Source organism: Dryas octopetala, chromosome 1 (genome assembly GCF_963921425.1).
Source record: "Dryas octopetala chromosome 1, drDryOcto1.1, whole genome shotgun sequence".
Lineage (NCBI taxonomy): Eukaryota > Viridiplantae > Streptophyta > Magnoliopsida > Rosales > Rosaceae > Dryas > Dryas octopetala.
The window spans coordinates 33,130,043-33,147,134 of NC_141366.1; the positions used below are offsets into that span (position 1 = coordinate 33,130,043).

A 17,092-nucleotide genomic window follows, 5' to 3' on the forward strand; every position below is an offset into this window, starting at 1 on the left:
TTGTTTACGCCCATTTCTAATACCACCCTAAACCTATTGGCGTGTGACATCAAAGGTTCCAATTAAATCCTACAATAGTTTTAGGACACTTTCCTAAATTAACCTAATTCAAGTAAAATTATCATTTTACTCTTATGTCTCCACAAGCCCTGATTGACACCCAGTAGCATGTCATTGCTATCAGATTAATCAGAATGGAGAAGAACCTATTCAGTCTTGATTGCAACACAATAAAGTCTCTCTATAATTCTATGTTTAGAAATATGGTCGGGTATGAAATTTCATCAACCCTAACATGATCCTTGAGGTCTAACACTTAAGTGTAGATTCCATTCAATCAAATAAGTTTGTTCTATGATCTAGTAATCTAGCTAGAGATTCCTGAAACTAAACATTTGTTGCCTCTAGGAACATCTCTCTTATTACCAAGAGTGACAAATCTTCTATTGAACACATACATGTCCTCATATGTTAGTAACCATGTCTAATCTGTACCTTTAACTAAACTCAAGGAGCATAACATGGTAATACAATTAAAACATAGTGATCGAGCGCACATGACAACTGTGACGTAGTTTAGGGACCAATTGTGTTATCAAGACTTAATGAATTCCTGTTGACGGGTGATTAATACTCCATAACAGGTACTCATTCAATTGGTCACGTTCAGTGAACCATTTACTGTCACCCATGATTTTCTCCTAATGTCTCGACACCGATAATAAATTACCAAATTCATCAACACTTTTCCACAATTTCATTTTAGTCACTATTGACTAAAATGAAAAAATAAATTACAATAAATCAATAAACATACAATACTACGCAGATTTAGATTTGTATTAGGTTTGTTTGTATTTGATTGCTATGCAGCAACACGACTTAGGGTTTAGCTTCGAGCCCAAAACTCTAGACTTAAACCTTAAGCCATAAGCTCCAGAAGCTTCAGAACCTTAATCTAAACCATAAACTCTATTCATAAACCCTAAACCTCATTTCTATACCTTAATCAAATCAAGAACAACGCCGTAATTTTACACCTCTAAGTAATTAATACAAAAATAGAATGGGTAAATTGGTATATTCTAATGCACCAAAATACGTGATATCAACAAGTGGATTGAGACTTAATAACTAAATCAAAACCACCTTTATGGGAAAAGAAAAGAGTGCTGCTATTTGCACACCTTTTTTTTTCTTTTTGCACACCTTTTTTTTCTTTTTACACACATTTTTTTATTTCACACCTATTTTTCTTTTCAATTCATTAAATTTCTCATTACACACCCTTAATTTTATTAAAATACCCTCATTATCAAAAAAATCAAAAATCAAAACCCAAAACCCAGCCACCCAGTCCTCCGACCACTCAGTCCTTTCGCCGCCGGCGAGTTGGCTACCGACCTCCCTTTCTCTCTTTCCCTCTCTCTGTGCTCTCCTCTGTCCCCCTCTTTTCGGTCTTCCCCCCTTTTCATTCTTTTTTCTTGTTTGATGCAGAGGATCTAATAACATGTTTCAATTTTATGTTATAAACAATTCTTTTTTTTTTTTTTTTGTGTTCTGGGTGATAAGAAATCTCACATTTTTATTATAAATTAGAGGTGCTCCAAATTTTCTGCTTCATGGACTTGCTTTTTTGCAGTTTAAAGATTACTTTTCTTGTGCAATCTCAACCATTTTAGTTTTGGGAATTGCTTTTCTGCAATCTGCTTCTTCAAATTGCTTTGCTTTTCAAATTATCTCAAAGAATTTATGTGGGGGTTGAAGGGATTGGGATTGTTTTGATGTCTTAGATCTATAAAGTCTTTTTTGGAGTCGGGGTGAGGATAGAGAGAGGGAAAGAGTCAGACGGAAAAAGAGAGAGAAAGGGAGGCCAGCGGGATGAACCACCGGCAACAATGGCGGCTGGGGGTTGGGACTTGGGGTGGCTGGGTTTGTGTGGTTGTCCTTTATGGTCATTTTATGTTAGGTTAGAATTGTAATTCACTAAAATAGAAGAAAAAAGTGTGCAAAAAGAAAACAGAAAAAAGTGTGCAAATAGCGGCACTAAAAAAAAATCCACATTAATTATTATGTAATATTGAAATATTTTTAGAAAATTTGGGTTAAATACCTAATCCCAATAATGTTTTAGAAAACCAGTAAGACCATATAATTTTTTGGTTGGGCTACTAATTTATGGAGTTAATTTTCAGAATAGGTCACAAACTAACAACCAGTTTCTATTGGGCTTTATTATTGACGGATTTGCCCTTTGGCCCATATCTGACGGAACTTGAAGTTCGTTAAAATAGTTATGTTGTGATCGTCATTAAAATATGACTCTTTTAAATTGGGTCGTTTGGCCGCTTCTTTTTTTTTTTCTGTTTTCGTTTGTGATCGTCTCTCTCACGCAAATATTCTCTGCATTTTTTCGTGCAATTTCTGGAGATTTTGATGTGAGTTTGGTGAGCTCGCTTGATTGTAAAGGTATGTGATCGCTCTCTGTTTTTCTTCGTTTCTTTTTGCTCGTTTGGTTGTGCGATTTTGTGAATTGATGCTGTGTCAATGTTGAAGTTTATTGTAGGTTTTGATTTCGCATGTAATTTAGGGTTTTTCATTGATTGTTTAGAATTTGTGATCTTCATTGTGAGTTTGAACTATGTTTTTTCTTCAAAATCTGAGTATATGATGAAACTTACAATGAATTATTTGTCTGGATTATGTTTCTTCTGAATTTGTGCTATTATTTTTCCTAGGGTTTGAGTTGTGATTTTTGTTATCTTTGTGTAACTTTTGAGTTTTTTCAAGTTTTGTATATTGTTTAATTTTGGACTTTAGGCTTGGCTCTGTTTTCCCTTATGTATTTGATTTGATTACTATTTCTTGTTATGTATGTTATTGTTCTATTATTATGGTTTCTGCATTAGAGTTATTATTCTGTAATTTTGGAGTTCAGTCACAGCTTCTAATAATAAATTTAGGCATTAATAGTAGTGTAATTTAGGCATAATTATGGAGCTCAGTCACAATTGCTTATTACCTTCTAAGTTCAGTCACAATTTTTATTAATTATTGTTTTTTTGTTTTTAATCTTAAAGGTGATGGAAAATTTCAGAATAGGACGTTGTTGCTATGGCTCAGACATTTTCATGGTTAAGTTGTCTATGACTTCATCGTTTGTTGATATAACTAGTAAGGTTTGTTTGAGGTTTAACTTGAAGTTAGGACTTTTTAAGTTGAGGTATGAACTTGTTGGGTGCTCTAATTGCTTTTTGGACTGTGATGATGATTTGCAACTTATGTTGGCATATGCGGAAATATCAAATAGTAAATCTGTGGATATAGTTGTAAAAGATTTGGTTTTGGAGAATGAGATTGAGAATTTAAACAATAATAGTGTTGTGCTTCATAAAAGTGCTTCTTCATCTACCAGTGTAATTTCTACTGATGTTGAGACTGACTACAGTGAATATTATGGCAAGTATAAGAGTTCCAAATCAATGGTCTATTTGTCAAATGAATGGCAGCAATATATTCATAGCGTTGGGCAAAAATTCGAAGGCGGTGTTGTGGATTTTCGTCTCAAGTTGCTGAAGTATGCTATGGAAGTTGGTTTCAAATTTAAATATGTAGCTAATGATAAAAAACGTGTCATTGCGGTTTGCTGTAAGCATGAATCTGATGGATGTCCATGGCGTGTGTATGCTTCTATAGCTTCTTCAAATCATTTTTTCTACATAAGAAAATTGCATAATGTTCATACTTGCTGCAGCCTCTTTCGTGACTCAAAAAATGGTATGATGAACAGTACTTTAATATGTTCAGTTTTTAAAGATCAGATTCGTAAAAATCCAGGGCTAAAACCAAAAGAAATTATTAATCAAATGAAGCAATATTATGGGATGGATGTGACTTACTATCAAGCATGGTTTGGCAAAGAGTTGGCTAAATTTGAGGCGCACAGATTTGACTCAAACTCATACAATGAGTTATGTTGGTATGCTGAGGCTGTGAAGTCAACAAATCCTGGGTCACATTGCTTTCTTGAGTTTAATCCATTGGACAATCGGTTTAAGAGGTTTTTCCTATGTTTTGGTGCTTGCATAGCTGGGTTCCCTTGGTGCTTGCCATTGCTTTTTCTTGATGCCACATTCTTAAAGAGTAAATACAAAGGAACTCTTCTTTGTGCAACTGGGAAAAATGGTGACAAAGGTAAAGTTTTATATTATTACTTTTGAAAAATTAATTTTCCGTTCTGAATGTTAGTCACAGCTTATGATTTTTATGTTCTTTTATGTTTTCAGGGTTTTTTCCTTTTGCTTTTGGCATTGTTGATTCAAAGAATAAAGATAATTGGAATTGGTTTATGGAACAACTTTCTCAAATTTTGCTACCACAACAGAGAATAATAACTTTTTTTTCTGATCGCCATGATGGTATTTTGGATGCTGTTTCCAATAAGTTTCCGAGGTGGCCTCACTCATATTGTCTTTATCATCTAGAACAGAATGTTAGCACCAAGTATGCAGGAACCCAAAATAAAGTATTGCGTGAACGTGTGACAGAGCTCTTTAAAAGATGTGCTTATGCTCCAACGGTAAGAGCTTTTAAGGATTGTAGGGAAGCTTTAATAAATGAGGGCCGTACTAAAATGCAGAAGTTTATGGACGATCTTCCTAAAGAAAACTTTGCAAATGCCCACTTTCAAGGTGAACGATATGGGGAGATGGCAAACAGTATTGCAGAATCATTTAACTTTTGGATTCTGGATTTTCGTGGACTGCCAGTGTTTCAAATGATAGAAGGTATTAGAAAGAAGCTAATGATGATGATGACTTAGAGGAGAACTGAATCTCAACGTTGGACTAGTTTACTTTGCCCGAATTTTGAGAAGAAGTGCAAGGAAAGTTTGGAGAAAGGTAGGCATTGGCGTGTTTGTCCTTCTGCTGATATGATTTATGAAGTGGATGGAGACTATTCTGTTAAGGTTGACTTGCAGAACAAAACATGTTCTTGTTGCTTATGGCAGATAGAGAAGTTTCCTTGTAGTCATGCACTTATTGTCATGCATTCTATTGGACATTCTGTTTATCAATATGTTGATCCATATTTTACTGCAGAATATTATAAGAGGGCTTATCAGCATTTAATTATGCCTATTCCTGATATTGAGAAGCATTTACATGATGATGGTGATGCTGGCATTGTTATTCTTCCTCCTATTTCTAAGAAGGCTCCCGGAAGACCCAAGTCAAGAAGGGGCAAATATGCTTTTGAAGGTTCAAAGAAGAGAAAGTGTGGTCGGTGTGGTAAAACTGGCCATAACAAGAGTACATGCAATGAAGTAATTTGATTTTGGTTGTGCAAAATGATGTGCAGTCACATTTGTTGCTAAAGTAGTTTTCTTACAATTTGTGTTTTCCGTAGTACATTTTTGAAACATGAAGGTTATTAATTCAATGAAGAATTGAATTCTTTTTAGTTGATTTTAAATATGTTTATATGTTTGTTGATGTTATATTTTCTTGTGTACTATATTGGTTTCTGCATAATATTTTTGAAAGACAGTCACAGCTTCACAGTTTTGATAGTTTCTTTGCATCTAAGGTTTGTGTGGGATTTAGAGTTTATATGATGTTGATGTTATATTTTCTTATATTTTTATGTTTATTAGATTTATATGTATATGGCAAAACATTAAAACTAAATAAGTATGCAATTCACATGAAATGCTTAAAACTCTTGAAAGTTTCTAAGTAACAGTCACAACTTTACAATTTTATAATTTCTTTGTAAGCAAGTTATGTGGGTAGTTTGAGTGTATGTTTTAGGATATATATGGTCGAGCTTAAGACTTAGGGTTTAGGTCTCGGGTTTTGGGCGAAGCCCAAAACCTGGGACCTAAACCCTAAGCCTTAAGCGAGAAACCAAGTAAGGAGTCGAATTTGAGGGTAAATGCCTAAGGTGTAGGGTATAGAATGATTTTATTGAAAGGCATAAACCAAGTAAGCGAGAATTTTATTGAAAGGCAGTCACAACTTCACATATTAATTGTCAAGAATACTAATGTTAAGGTTTAGGTGTGCACTATTCTAGGATATAGAAACTTCGAAATCTAAGTCCCAGTCACATATTTATATTTGTATATTAGGATATAAAAAGTTAGAGTTTTCCTCTGTATGTCACATTTTTTGTGGCTGATCGTCAGTCATAGCTTTTGTGGCTGACCGTCAGTCACAGCTTTTGTGGTTGACTAGTCACAGATTTTTTAATAAAGAATATTAGAACATAATGGGTGTAAGTATCTTAAATCTGTCAGAAAAATATAAGTAAGCATCCTACACCATTATCTATACAAAAAAAAAATATTAAGTAAAACTAAATAAAAAGTTAAAGAATAGACCAAAAAAAAGGAAAGTTCATCTCCATGATAACATTTGAATATCTACCAACAAAACTCTATTGCAGTACATACATACAAATTTAACTAGTTTAAATGGTCATAAAATGAACATTATCCACCAAAGATAGCACCACTCCAAAAAAGATTCAATACAAAGTATTCCAATACCTCAAAATATAACAAAAACTAGATTTGCAAATGTAGACTCCTAGTAAATGAAGATGTTCCTAAAAACAGTGTAACTGTGTAAGTGCCTTTCTCAAAGCAACATGTTTCAGTTTCCCTTCTTAACGGAAGTCATCTTTTGTTTCATTATGTGCCTTCTTTCTTTTAAATGAAACTGATGTGATTGACTTTGATATCCAGCTACCTTCATGATTCAGGAATTCTGAAATTGTCTTGGCTCTGAACTCTATCACCGCTTCTTTTTCAAATTTCTTCTTTAAATCATGGCCTTTAGATAGTTCATCCATATAATAGATGACAAATATTCCACAATCTAATCTGCAAATCATATTTAAATATAAGCACAGGTTTCATTTTTTCACAAAATTGCAACTTCATGGAGAAAATACACTTACGAAGTTTGTTTTTGCTGTGCACATGTTTTGTCATGCTCAAAGTTGAATCTGCATAGTTTATTACAATGCCTATTGATCCATTTTATGGTATCAATTTCATCTGCGCTTAATGCTTCCCTTATTACAATGTATCCTTCTCCATCACCTGGTGTGGAACTTTCTTCAATCTTAATCCTGTTTCGAGCATTTGCTTTCCATTTCTTTTGATCCCTCGCATCCAATCTTCAATAGCATCACGCTGTTAGGCAATTATATATGTTAGTCACATCAATGCCAAACCAAACACTCAGAACTCAAGCAAGCATTGACAAATATAGAAAAGCATAAAATTAAATTCTTACTTACATAACTCTCAGCCATTTCTTTGCATTTGTCTGTTGATTTAAACTTCTTTTTCCTTAATGGATCATAATGAGTCCATTTTCTCTTTTCTTTGTCAAGTACAAGCAAAGTGTAGTGAAATTCATTTTCAAGAATGATTGGGAAGAATAGCTTTTTAGCTTTTCCAAACTTTTTCAACAGAGGGTCAAACACCATTAGACTCAAATTGGGTTCCTGCTTAGCTTCAACAAATCTCTGTAAGAAAAGAAAAGAAAAAAAAAAAGCATCTGATTGTCAGTCACAACTGATTGTCAGTCACTTATATCAAAAAGTTGATCATTAAGAATTTTTTTATCACCCAACACAGTGTTGGCATATATTGTAAACTCTCATCTCCTGCTTTTTTGCTTCTCTCTTCCAATATTTGTATGAAGCAGTCAATAATCTTGCACATAGAAATAAAACAATATTAGTATATGATGAATAGATTATATATTAGTATACTTGATGGTTTTATTTTAACTTACATTGTCTCCAAGTGCGAGGTCTCTCACTACGTCCAAGACATCTTGCTTGCCAAGGCTTCCATATCTGCCTTCCCAGAATTTTGTTCCCCTGTGGTTCAAAGTGCAAAAATGAGTAATTAGGTGATTAATGACTGTTTTTCAATCATAAAAACTAAATCATAATGAGTAAATGTGTTCACTTATATGAAGAACTTCTTACTTATTTGTACTATTCCAAAAATTTTTAATTAATTCCTTCTCAAATTGGAACAACTTCTTGAACACGTTGTATTTTCCCCATGTAATCTTTGTCTTCTTCTCTTCCTTTTTAACATCTTGTGTTTTCATTTCAGGAAAGACGGCAACCAGAGGAACTATATCACCACTTTGATGTACTTTTCTGGCCTTTTTTATTGGAGGAGTAGTTGACTTTAAATTGTAATCATATTCTTCCAACTCATTCTTCTTTCTTGCTCTTGTTTTCACTTTAGTTTTTAGTGAAGCCTCATTTGGAATTTGTCGTTCCTCAATTTCAGTCTCTTCTTCTTCTACTGCCTCATCCCAATCATCATCCATAAAATATTCTGGTAATGATGATACAACAATTGCCCAATTTTCAGGATGCTTTGACATTAATTGTTCCGGCAATGGACTTTCGATTGGAAATTCTCCATTCTTGATCTTCTCATTTACTTTTCTGCCAACATCATCAGAAATTTGCTCTAGATTTGGATATTCATTCAGATTCACATCTTTCTCTGCTTCTTTAGTATTTTGGTTCTGTGATTGCACTAGAGGTCTTTCATTTCCTTTTTGTTCATGTTCTTCTCCGTTATTATCATCAAGAACTTGATTGACATCTTTGTCTCCTTCTTTATGAACTTGGTGCTGTGATGAGACTGAATTATCATCTACATCCCCTCCCAAAAGCACAATAATATTTTCCAAACCTTTCACCTTTTCATGCAAATTTTGATTCTTCAACTTTAAATCCAAGTTCTCATCTTCTAGTTCCTTCAGTCTCTTTAAAAGTGTTATGTATGCTGATGTCTCTTCTTCATAATCAAGTGCAATATCAAATAGTTGTTTCACTTTCAGCACTTGAATAGGAAAATCATGATTTCTCCAGGTAATGATTTCCTCTCGAGGTTTCCAATTCTTATTGTGCTGCATAGTTTGCTCAATGTGAGCCTCCATGAGCTTCACTATTTTCTCATATATGTCATCAGTTTCTTCAAATTCCTCAACTGTAGCATTGTGTCCATCACTTTCACTTCCTTCTTTTCCCTTTTCATTTGATTTCTCTTTCTGCAAAATTTGAATTAAAAAACAAGCAAAACTACTGAGAACTTAAAATCCACATATAATAATGCAATCACACCTATCACTCAGAGCTCATCAATGTCACAATCACATATATGTTTACTCATATGTGACTGTGACAAAAAATTTGTATAATTCTGAATAATAGTCACAGTTTCTGAATAATAGTCACAGTTTATGAACAGTAGTCACAGTTTCTAAACAATAATTATAGGTTCTGAACAATAGTCACAGTCTAGAGAACCCACAGTCAAAGAGATGTCATTTGATTCTGAGCAAAAATATTGTAGAAGATTACTATTATCACTCTAATTGAAATTTCAAAGAACCTTTAAGTAAGAGGAAATATACATTACCTTGCTTGCTATGTTTTCTTCTATTGCACTGTCATCACTGTCTTGATTATTGGAGTTTTCACCTAATTGTCCACCACTATGTCTTTCAAAATCTTCATCATCATATCCATCTGATTCCCCATCACTATCTTCTTCATGACTCTCTCTTGTTTCTTTTCCCTTTTGATTCAATTTATCCTTCTGCAGAAATTAATGCAAAGTTAATACCTAATGAAATCAACATAAATCAGAAAACAAAACTCATATTTAAAAAAGAAAGAAAATTCATATTACAAGATTTCTAGTGATCTAAACTCATATATGTGACTGACATAAAACTTGTATGTTTCTGAATAGCAGTCACAGCTTCACATTCTTCTAATTGGTTTATATGTGAGTTTTGAGGGTGAATTCTATGATTAACTAACTGTCTTACCATCATTTTCATTCACTAATAACATTTTCTAACTTTGTGCAAGATAACACTTAGAACTCAAGCAAACATTGACATATATAATGAAACTGTGAGTTTAATATTATAAGATCATATTTCCCTAATATACATTACAAACTTAACTAAATGGGTAGTTAAAGTTAAATATACATTACCATGCTTGCTAATGTTTCTTCTCTTGCATTGTCATCATCATGTCCATCTTGATTAGAATCCTCATCAGTATTTGTGTCTTCTTCTCCATTATTGTCATCAGAATCATTATCATAATCACCATATTCTTCATAATTTTCAGAAGAAGTGTCATCATTCTGGTTTTCAATGATCGAGTCCTGCCAATTGTTATTCAATATACATATTAGTATTTAGTGAATAAAATTTGAACTTCAAATAGTAATCAGTTTTATGATATTACAGCTATTGTTTTATCATCGTAAATATCAAGACTTGAGTGCAAGCTTGGCAAACTCCACTTCACAAAATTTGGTGTCTTCTTTTCATGTCCTGGAATTGTGCTCATCTTTCCAATTTCAGTCTTTTGACATATCATGTACTGCATATTTAAAAAAAATATATATATCATAAAGAAAAATATTCAAACTGTGACTAACTGTCAGTTTATGATGTTGTGACTTACCAGTATCAACACAACACAACCATTAACATTTCCAAGAGCTTGTTCTCTTGATTTTCTTCTTCTTTCTTTACTTCTCATTGACTTGTAAAGACAATTTCGAACAGCTTTAGCCCAAGAATATTTTGAAAGTTGGCTTAAATTCTCACAATACTTCATTGGTTTCCAACTATAGTTTGACTTGAGTTGCTGAAAAGAACTTGGTTGAATAAGATGCACAAAATCAATCTGACAACATCCTTGTCATAATCTTCATCATCACCTTCTCTGTTTTTCTTTTTGTCTTTTGCTTCTACATCTTTTGTTGCTGTTCTGACCTTCTTCCTCTGTGTTTTGTGTTTTGTGGCAGCATCAAATGCATCTTGAAGTGCAGTATACAATGATGCAAGAGTTGGCCGTTTAGTTGACTTAAAATACCTATCAAGAAATGATGACTCGTGCCTCCTTTCAGATCTGAGCTTTGGTAGTTTCCCCTCTACTGGTAGGCCAAATATGGTAGAGACATCTTTTGCTCTTAACTTCAAATGTTTCTTTTGAAAGCAGAAACTGTTTGTTTGTGCATCAAAAGATTTTAATAACCTTTCAATATCCGTATCCGACTTCCACAAAAACTTATTGTTCATCAAGCCATTGTAAAATGGTTTTATAAAACTCCAAAATGGTGTCTCTTTCAACAGTTTAATCTGCCTTGCTGTTAACTTTTCCTTGATTGCATCCATTTTCTTTAAGAAAGAGACCATGTTACATCTAAATTGTCTAGAAGAAGGTCTTCTCCTTACGATCTTTATATCTTTACTTTTCCCTTTTTTTCTTTTTTGTTCTGTACTTTTTCTTTTTTCCATTTTCACACCTGAAAAAACAAATTTCACTAAATTTAAAAGAAAATATATATATATGCTAAACTTATTAGATTCAATTTGTAAACTAAAACTAGATATGAACCATATCCTTACAGTAGAAGCTTACCACATTCATCACATTAACATAAATCTTCAAAATTAAATTTGGATTTTCATTGTTAGTCACAGGTTTAGGATTGGCTTTTAATACACCTAATTCTGCTAGTTTGGGTTTGGTTTTTCATGTCAGTCACAATTAAATTCAATCTCTACATTATAACTAGAGCTTAACCATATCCTTAGAGTGCAAATGTGTGATTGTCATGCATCTACAATGTTTTAAATTATAACACTAATCACAACACTCATATTAAAAAAGAAGCAAAACTTATATTAATGAAACAACCACTAAAGTAAGAAAATTAACCTTTAAGACGTATGTTTATTAAGATTTCCAGTGTTCTTTAAGGAAATACCTAAACCAAATGCAAAAAGTGTAAATTAGAAAAGAAAACTTATATCAGACAAAAGAAAGAAAACTCATATTTCAAGATTAACAGTGGTCAAACTTATATATTTGAACAACAGTCACATGTTAGATTTTCAGATATTCAAACTTAGATATGAGATTGTAACATAAAATGAGTATGGTTCTGAACTTCACTCGTCAGTTCTCAACACTATTATCAAACTAATGATCCCTAATACTTATCTCCCGTGAAAAATGGCTTTGATACCAAAACTATCCCAGGTGAGGGGAAGGGTTTTAAAACCGAAAAATTAATCCTTTTTAACTTTAAAAATTGGCAAAGTCCAGAGATATAAACTAAAAAGTACAATTAGAATAAACTGAAATAAACAAACATATACAAGAACTGAAATTAAATTGAACATTCAGACTTACAGAATTGAAATGAACACTTCGGGAATGAAAACAAATTCTCACACTTATATTAATATCAAGTCTTAACAGGAGACCTGTTTGCACACTTACAATCTCACACTTGCAGAAAACTAAAAATTCTTCGATGTTTTCAACTGAGGTTCTTGCCTCTTTAAATAAAGAGAAAGGAAAGATCCAGGCCTAACAGCTGGCCCGACAAGGAATCTTATCCTTTAAAAAGCAAAAAGAGAAAGATAGAGTGGGTACAACCACCCGTGAACAAAAGTCAAAAGTAAATAGTAAAGTTTAATTATTTTACAAAAAGCCAAACCACCGAAAGATAAGTGGGACCATCAGAGATGCTGATAAGCATCACGGGATTTTTCTTTACTTTTAGTAAAGTTACTTGATTGGGGTGAAGACTCCGAAACAGTCATCTTCATTATCATTGTCAGAGGTGATGTCAAAAGAAGGGGCTTCAGTGTCCGACCTCTTACCAGTCCTTCTAAGGAGTTGGTTTCTTAGCTCGTTGCATTCAGCCTCAAGATGCCTCAACCTGTCTGAATCAGAGGAAGAAGATGAGGAAGAGGAACCCAAAATGTCTTTAATCTTTTTAGATTTAAAAGAAACTCCTTCAATGGATTTGGAGTTGAACTTGTCCCACCATTTGACACAGATCGAACGGCGAAGATTAGGGATGTAGATGTCTTCGTCTTCGTTTGGAAGAGAGATAGTATAGGACCATTTAAGGATCCAGGGAACACTGTATAAATACATGAACCATAATCCCGTTTCCCATCTAGAAACAACATCTTCATTAAAGTTTTGAAAACGGACTAGACTGTCCATAACAGGGGCAGGAATAATGTCTAGAGAATGTCCCCAGACGGCGTACCAGGCTTTAAGCCAGTTTGGAAGGGCTTTTTGACCAGTTGTTTTAAACTGGAGGAACCAAGAATGGGTAAATTCTTGATTCTGATAAAGCAGTGAGACCTCCCAAGCTTTTATGTAATCATAATAATCAAAGCGGTTTGGGATAAGTCCCTGCTCTACATTAAAACGCTGTTTAGCGAAAAGGGATGTTCCCCATTCATCAGGTGTGATAAAATCACAGATGATGAAATGAGAAAAGGCAATAATCCCTCTGTTTCTGAAGTGATGCTTAATTTGCACCGATCCACAGTCTGTTAAGACTGCCTCGTACCATTCACGAGTTTTATTGCCCAGTGCAGGGCTACAATGGTTTACCAGGTACTTTTTAGCAATATCTGGCGGAGGATTAGTTAAATCCTGATTTTCAATTATTGTAACAGATACCTCCAAGGAGGGAAAATAGGGAGTCCTTTTAGGCTCCTCAGGCTGAGGCTCTCTAAGCCACTGGGTGTGCTGTTGAGCTTCTTTCTGTTGCCTCTGGTTCATCCTTGATCCTGAGCCTCTCCTGAAATATGAACCTCTCCTCATTCTTGCCCTGCAGAAATTCTCTTGTTAGAAAATCAGGAAGAGAGTTATCCTCCCCTTTTATGTATTCTATGTCAAAATCAAAGGCTGAAAGGATGGCCTGCCATCTGGCAAAAATTTGTTTGGAAGCTAGATTTTTAACATCTTTTAGCAAAACTTCCTTGGCAGCTTTGCAATCAACGCGTATTAAAAACTTTTGATTTAGCAAATCACTTTCGAATTTGGTAACAGTTAAAACGATAGCCAAAATTTCTTTTTTAATTGTGGCATAATTCTTTTGAGCGCTATTCCAAACTCCTGAAGTAAATCTGACTAATTCCTCTTTTTTTTTTTTTGAATTTAAATCCTTCTGTTTTAGGATTCCTCCGTATCCTTTTTCTGAAGTATCTGTTTCCACAATTTTAAACATTCCTGGTTTAGGAATGGATAGGCAAGGGAGTTCTTTGACATGAGCCTTTAAGGCTTTTACGGCTTGGGTATGTTTTTTATCCCAAGGAGGAGGGTTCTTTTTTAACCTCTCGTATAATGGCTTGCTTATTTTAGCAAGATCATGGTAGAAGTCTGAGACATAATTAAGACTTCCAGAGAAAAACCTCTGTAATTGCGTTTTGTCTTTTAATTCATCTGGGAATTTATCTGCAAACGCAATAGCTCTGTCAATAGGAACAATTGTTCCTTGATCAATGTTGTGTCCAAGGAACCTTATTTTAATCTGGAATAAGACTATTTTCTTGCTTGAGACCACCAACCCTGCATTTTTCACTACCTTAAGAAAGATGTTAACATGTTTAAAATGCTCTTCCAGTGAGGAAGAATAAATTAAAACATCATCAATATAAGTAATAGTGAAAGAGGAATAAGGATTGAAAATATCATTTATGATATTTTGAAATTCTGACGGTGCATTTTTGAGTCTGAATGGCATAACATTCCATTCGTAATGCCCGAAGGGTACAGTGAAAGCTGTTTTGTACCTTTCTTCTTCTTTGATCTGGACTTGCCAAAATCCAGATTTCATATCAAATTTTGAGAATATCACAGCTTCATGTAACCTGTTTAGCAAATCCCTTTTGTTTGGGATAGAATACCTTATCAATCTTAAGGCTTTATTTAAAGCTTTATAATTAATTACTAACCTTGGAACACCGCGTTCAATTTCTGCTGCTTTCTCAACATAGAAGGCCGGACAGCTCCACGGGGATTTGCTTTTTCGAATTAATCCCTTTTTTAAGAGATCCTCGATTTCTTTTTCACATAGCTCCAAATGGGCTTTATTCATTTGGATGGGCCTTGCCTTGGTGGGTATCATAGACTCTTTAAAGTCAGGTTCATAAGGAAGACTAACAATGTGTCTTTCCCTGTTCCAAAAGGCTGTAGGAAGATCAGAGCAAACTTCCATTGTAATAAGATCTTTTAGATCTTGCACCCTTTTCTCAACCTTTGGATCTTGCAACATTTGCATAATCCTTTTGTTTTTAATTTCTCCTTTTAATGACATTATGAACTTTTCTTTTCCTTTAATAAGGTTATTTAGAGAATTTACTTGCCGAATTAAGGGTTCTATCATGAAAGGGAAACTTACCTTTATACCTTGTATCTTACCTTTAATCCCTGTCTGATCTACAGAGATAGGTCCCGACTGGTAAAGAGTGCTAAGGAAGGGTGTGCCCAGGATGCAAGCCTGGTTCAGATCTTTAACCAGGATGAATGGTGTGTCAAGACAAACACCATTATTACAGACTGCTGAGTGTGGCAGCTTGTATTTGATGTTCATCTTCTTTCCATTGGCTACCCTTAGCTCTTGACTAGTCTTGCTAAAGAATCTTGATGGAACCAGTCCTTCCCTTAGACAATTTGAGTCAGCTCCTGAATCCATGAGGGCAACAGTGAGAAAATAAAAGGTTTTTTCATTAACATTTGCTATTATTGTTACCTCTGTATACCATTTTTGGTATATAATTTTCTCAATACTCTGTATAAGCCATTTTGCCCCTACAAGGAATTACTACCATAGGCCCACACCGGTAGATATGCAATATGAAGAAAACTGGTACAATGACTCTGCAAGGTATGATGGAAATTCCATTGTTGAAAGGAATATTGATGGTAAGACTGAATACCAAATCCTTGATACTTTTAAGCATATGATGATGTTAGCCACTGCTTATAGAGCCTCTTCTAATAATACAGAAAAGCAAATTGCAGGAGCAATTATTGCAGGTTTTGCAGGACAGCTAAGAGGTTGGTGGGATTTCTTACCAGAAGCAGACAAACAAGCAATCTTATGTGCAACTAAACCAGTTGTCAAGATTGAAGGGCAAACCATGACCCAAACAGCAGAAGGAGATGCTGTTAATACACTGGTCTATACATTAACTCTCCATTTTGCAGGAACAGGAAGGTTAATGGCTGATAAATCTAGAGAAGTTCTTATGAACTTAAAATGTGCAAGCCTTACTGAATACAGGTGGTATAAAGACGTTTTTATGGCAAGAGTCTTTACTAGAGATGACTGTCATTCCGATTTCTGGAAAGAGAAATTTCTTTCCGGATTACCACCACTCTTCGGAGAAAAGGTTAGGCAAAGGCTAAAAGCCAAATATGGTGGAACTATCCCCTTCAGAAATTGTACGTATGGAGAACTCCACAGTGAAATTTGTACTGAAGGAATAGCCATATGTATAGACATGAAGCTAAAAAGGCAGCTTGAAAAGGAGAAATTCCTTAAAGGAAAAGAAATGGGTGATTTCTGTGAACAGTTTGGGCTAACTACTGAAAAGGGCCCATCACAGAAAAGGAAGTCAAAACCCAAATTTACACCTAATAGGTACAAGCAGGCTAAAAGGCCAAAACCGTTCCAAAGCCCATTCCAGGGCAGAAGAGGGCCTACCAAGAAAAGATATCCGGGTAAGAACTCAGGTAAAGCTCCTGTTTGTTTCAAATGCGGAAAAGTAGGTCACTACAAGAGTCAATGCAAAATGGAAGAAAAAATAAATTCCTTAGATATAAGTGGTGAGCTTAAAGAACAAATTAAACATTTGACTTTTAACTCTGATTATTCTGATGATGAGATTGCAGGCCTTAGTGACTCTGAAGGATCTGTTTCTAGCCAGGATAACTGTAATTGTAAAACCATTAATGTTATCACTAAGCAAGATGGTTTTTTGTTAGACCTTATTGACAGGATAGAAAATCCCGGCGAGAAAAGAAAAGCTTTGGAAGGATACTTGGAGACCTTAAAAGGGGAACCTGAACAAGAAGAGAAAAGGGAACAAGATAAGATTAAAAAATCTTATGAACCCTATTCATTTCAAGAGGTCCTTAATAGAATTAAGGGACCACAACAAAAGGAGGTAACAGTTGCTGACCTAAA

At 34.3% G+C, this 17,092-nt stretch overlaps 2 protein-coding genes across 2 annotated transcripts; one reads left to right on the forward strand and one right to left on the reverse strand.

The window, feature by feature from the left end:
- The first annotated feature begins 3,083 nt into the window (after positions 1 to 3,083).
- Positions 3,084 to 4,822, forward strand: LOC147299919 (uncharacterized). Its single transcript, XM_086232796.1, has 2 exons — positions 3,084 to 4,194; positions 4,287 to 4,822. The coding sequence occupies exons 1-2, from the start codon at positions 3,084 to 3,086 to the stop codon at positions 4,820 to 4,822; spliced, it is 1,647 nt and encodes a 548-aa protein (XP_086088922.1).
- A 2,265-nt stretch (positions 4,823 to 7,087) lies between these two features.
- LOC147299920 (uncharacterized) lies at positions 7,088 to 11,258 on the reverse strand. The gene is made up of 9 exons (XM_086232807.1): positions 10,773 to 11,258; positions 10,543 to 10,728; positions 10,061 to 10,237; positions 9,473 to 9,652; positions 8,014 to 9,101; positions 7,815 to 7,902; positions 7,646 to 7,732; positions 7,312 to 7,542; positions 7,088 to 7,204 (listed from the first exon to the last, which is right to left on the reverse strand). Exons 1-9 carry the CDS (start codon positions 11,256 to 11,258, stop codon positions 7,088 to 7,090), a joined length of 2,640 nt encoding a protein of 879 aa, XP_086088933.1.
- Between the last annotated feature and the right edge of the window lie 5,834 nt (positions 11,259 to 17,092).

Excerpts from the sequence above, each read along its gene's own strand:
- LOC147299919 (XM_086232796.1), top strand. The coding sequence starts at position 3,084 with ATGGAAAATTTCAGAATAGGACGTTGTTGCTATGGCTCAGACATTTTC. Across the intron at positions 4,195-4,286 it reads TGGGAAAAATGGTGACAAAG|GGTTTTTTCCTTTTGCTTTT; the intron begins GTAAAGTTTTAT and ends TTATGTTTTCAG.
- LOC147299920 (XM_086232807.1), bottom strand. The coding sequence starts at position 11,258 with ATGGATGCAATCAAGGAAAAGTTAACAGCAAGGCAGATTAAACTGTTG. Across the intron at positions 9,102-9,472 it reads AAGAAAACATAGCAAGCAAG|AAAGAGAAATCAAATGAAAA; the intron begins GTAATGTATATT and ends CAAATTTTGCAG. Across the intron at positions 7,733-7,814 it reads ACCTCGCACTTGGAGACAAT|ATTATTGACTGCTTCATACA; the intron begins GTAAGTTAAAAT and ends TCTATGTGCAAG.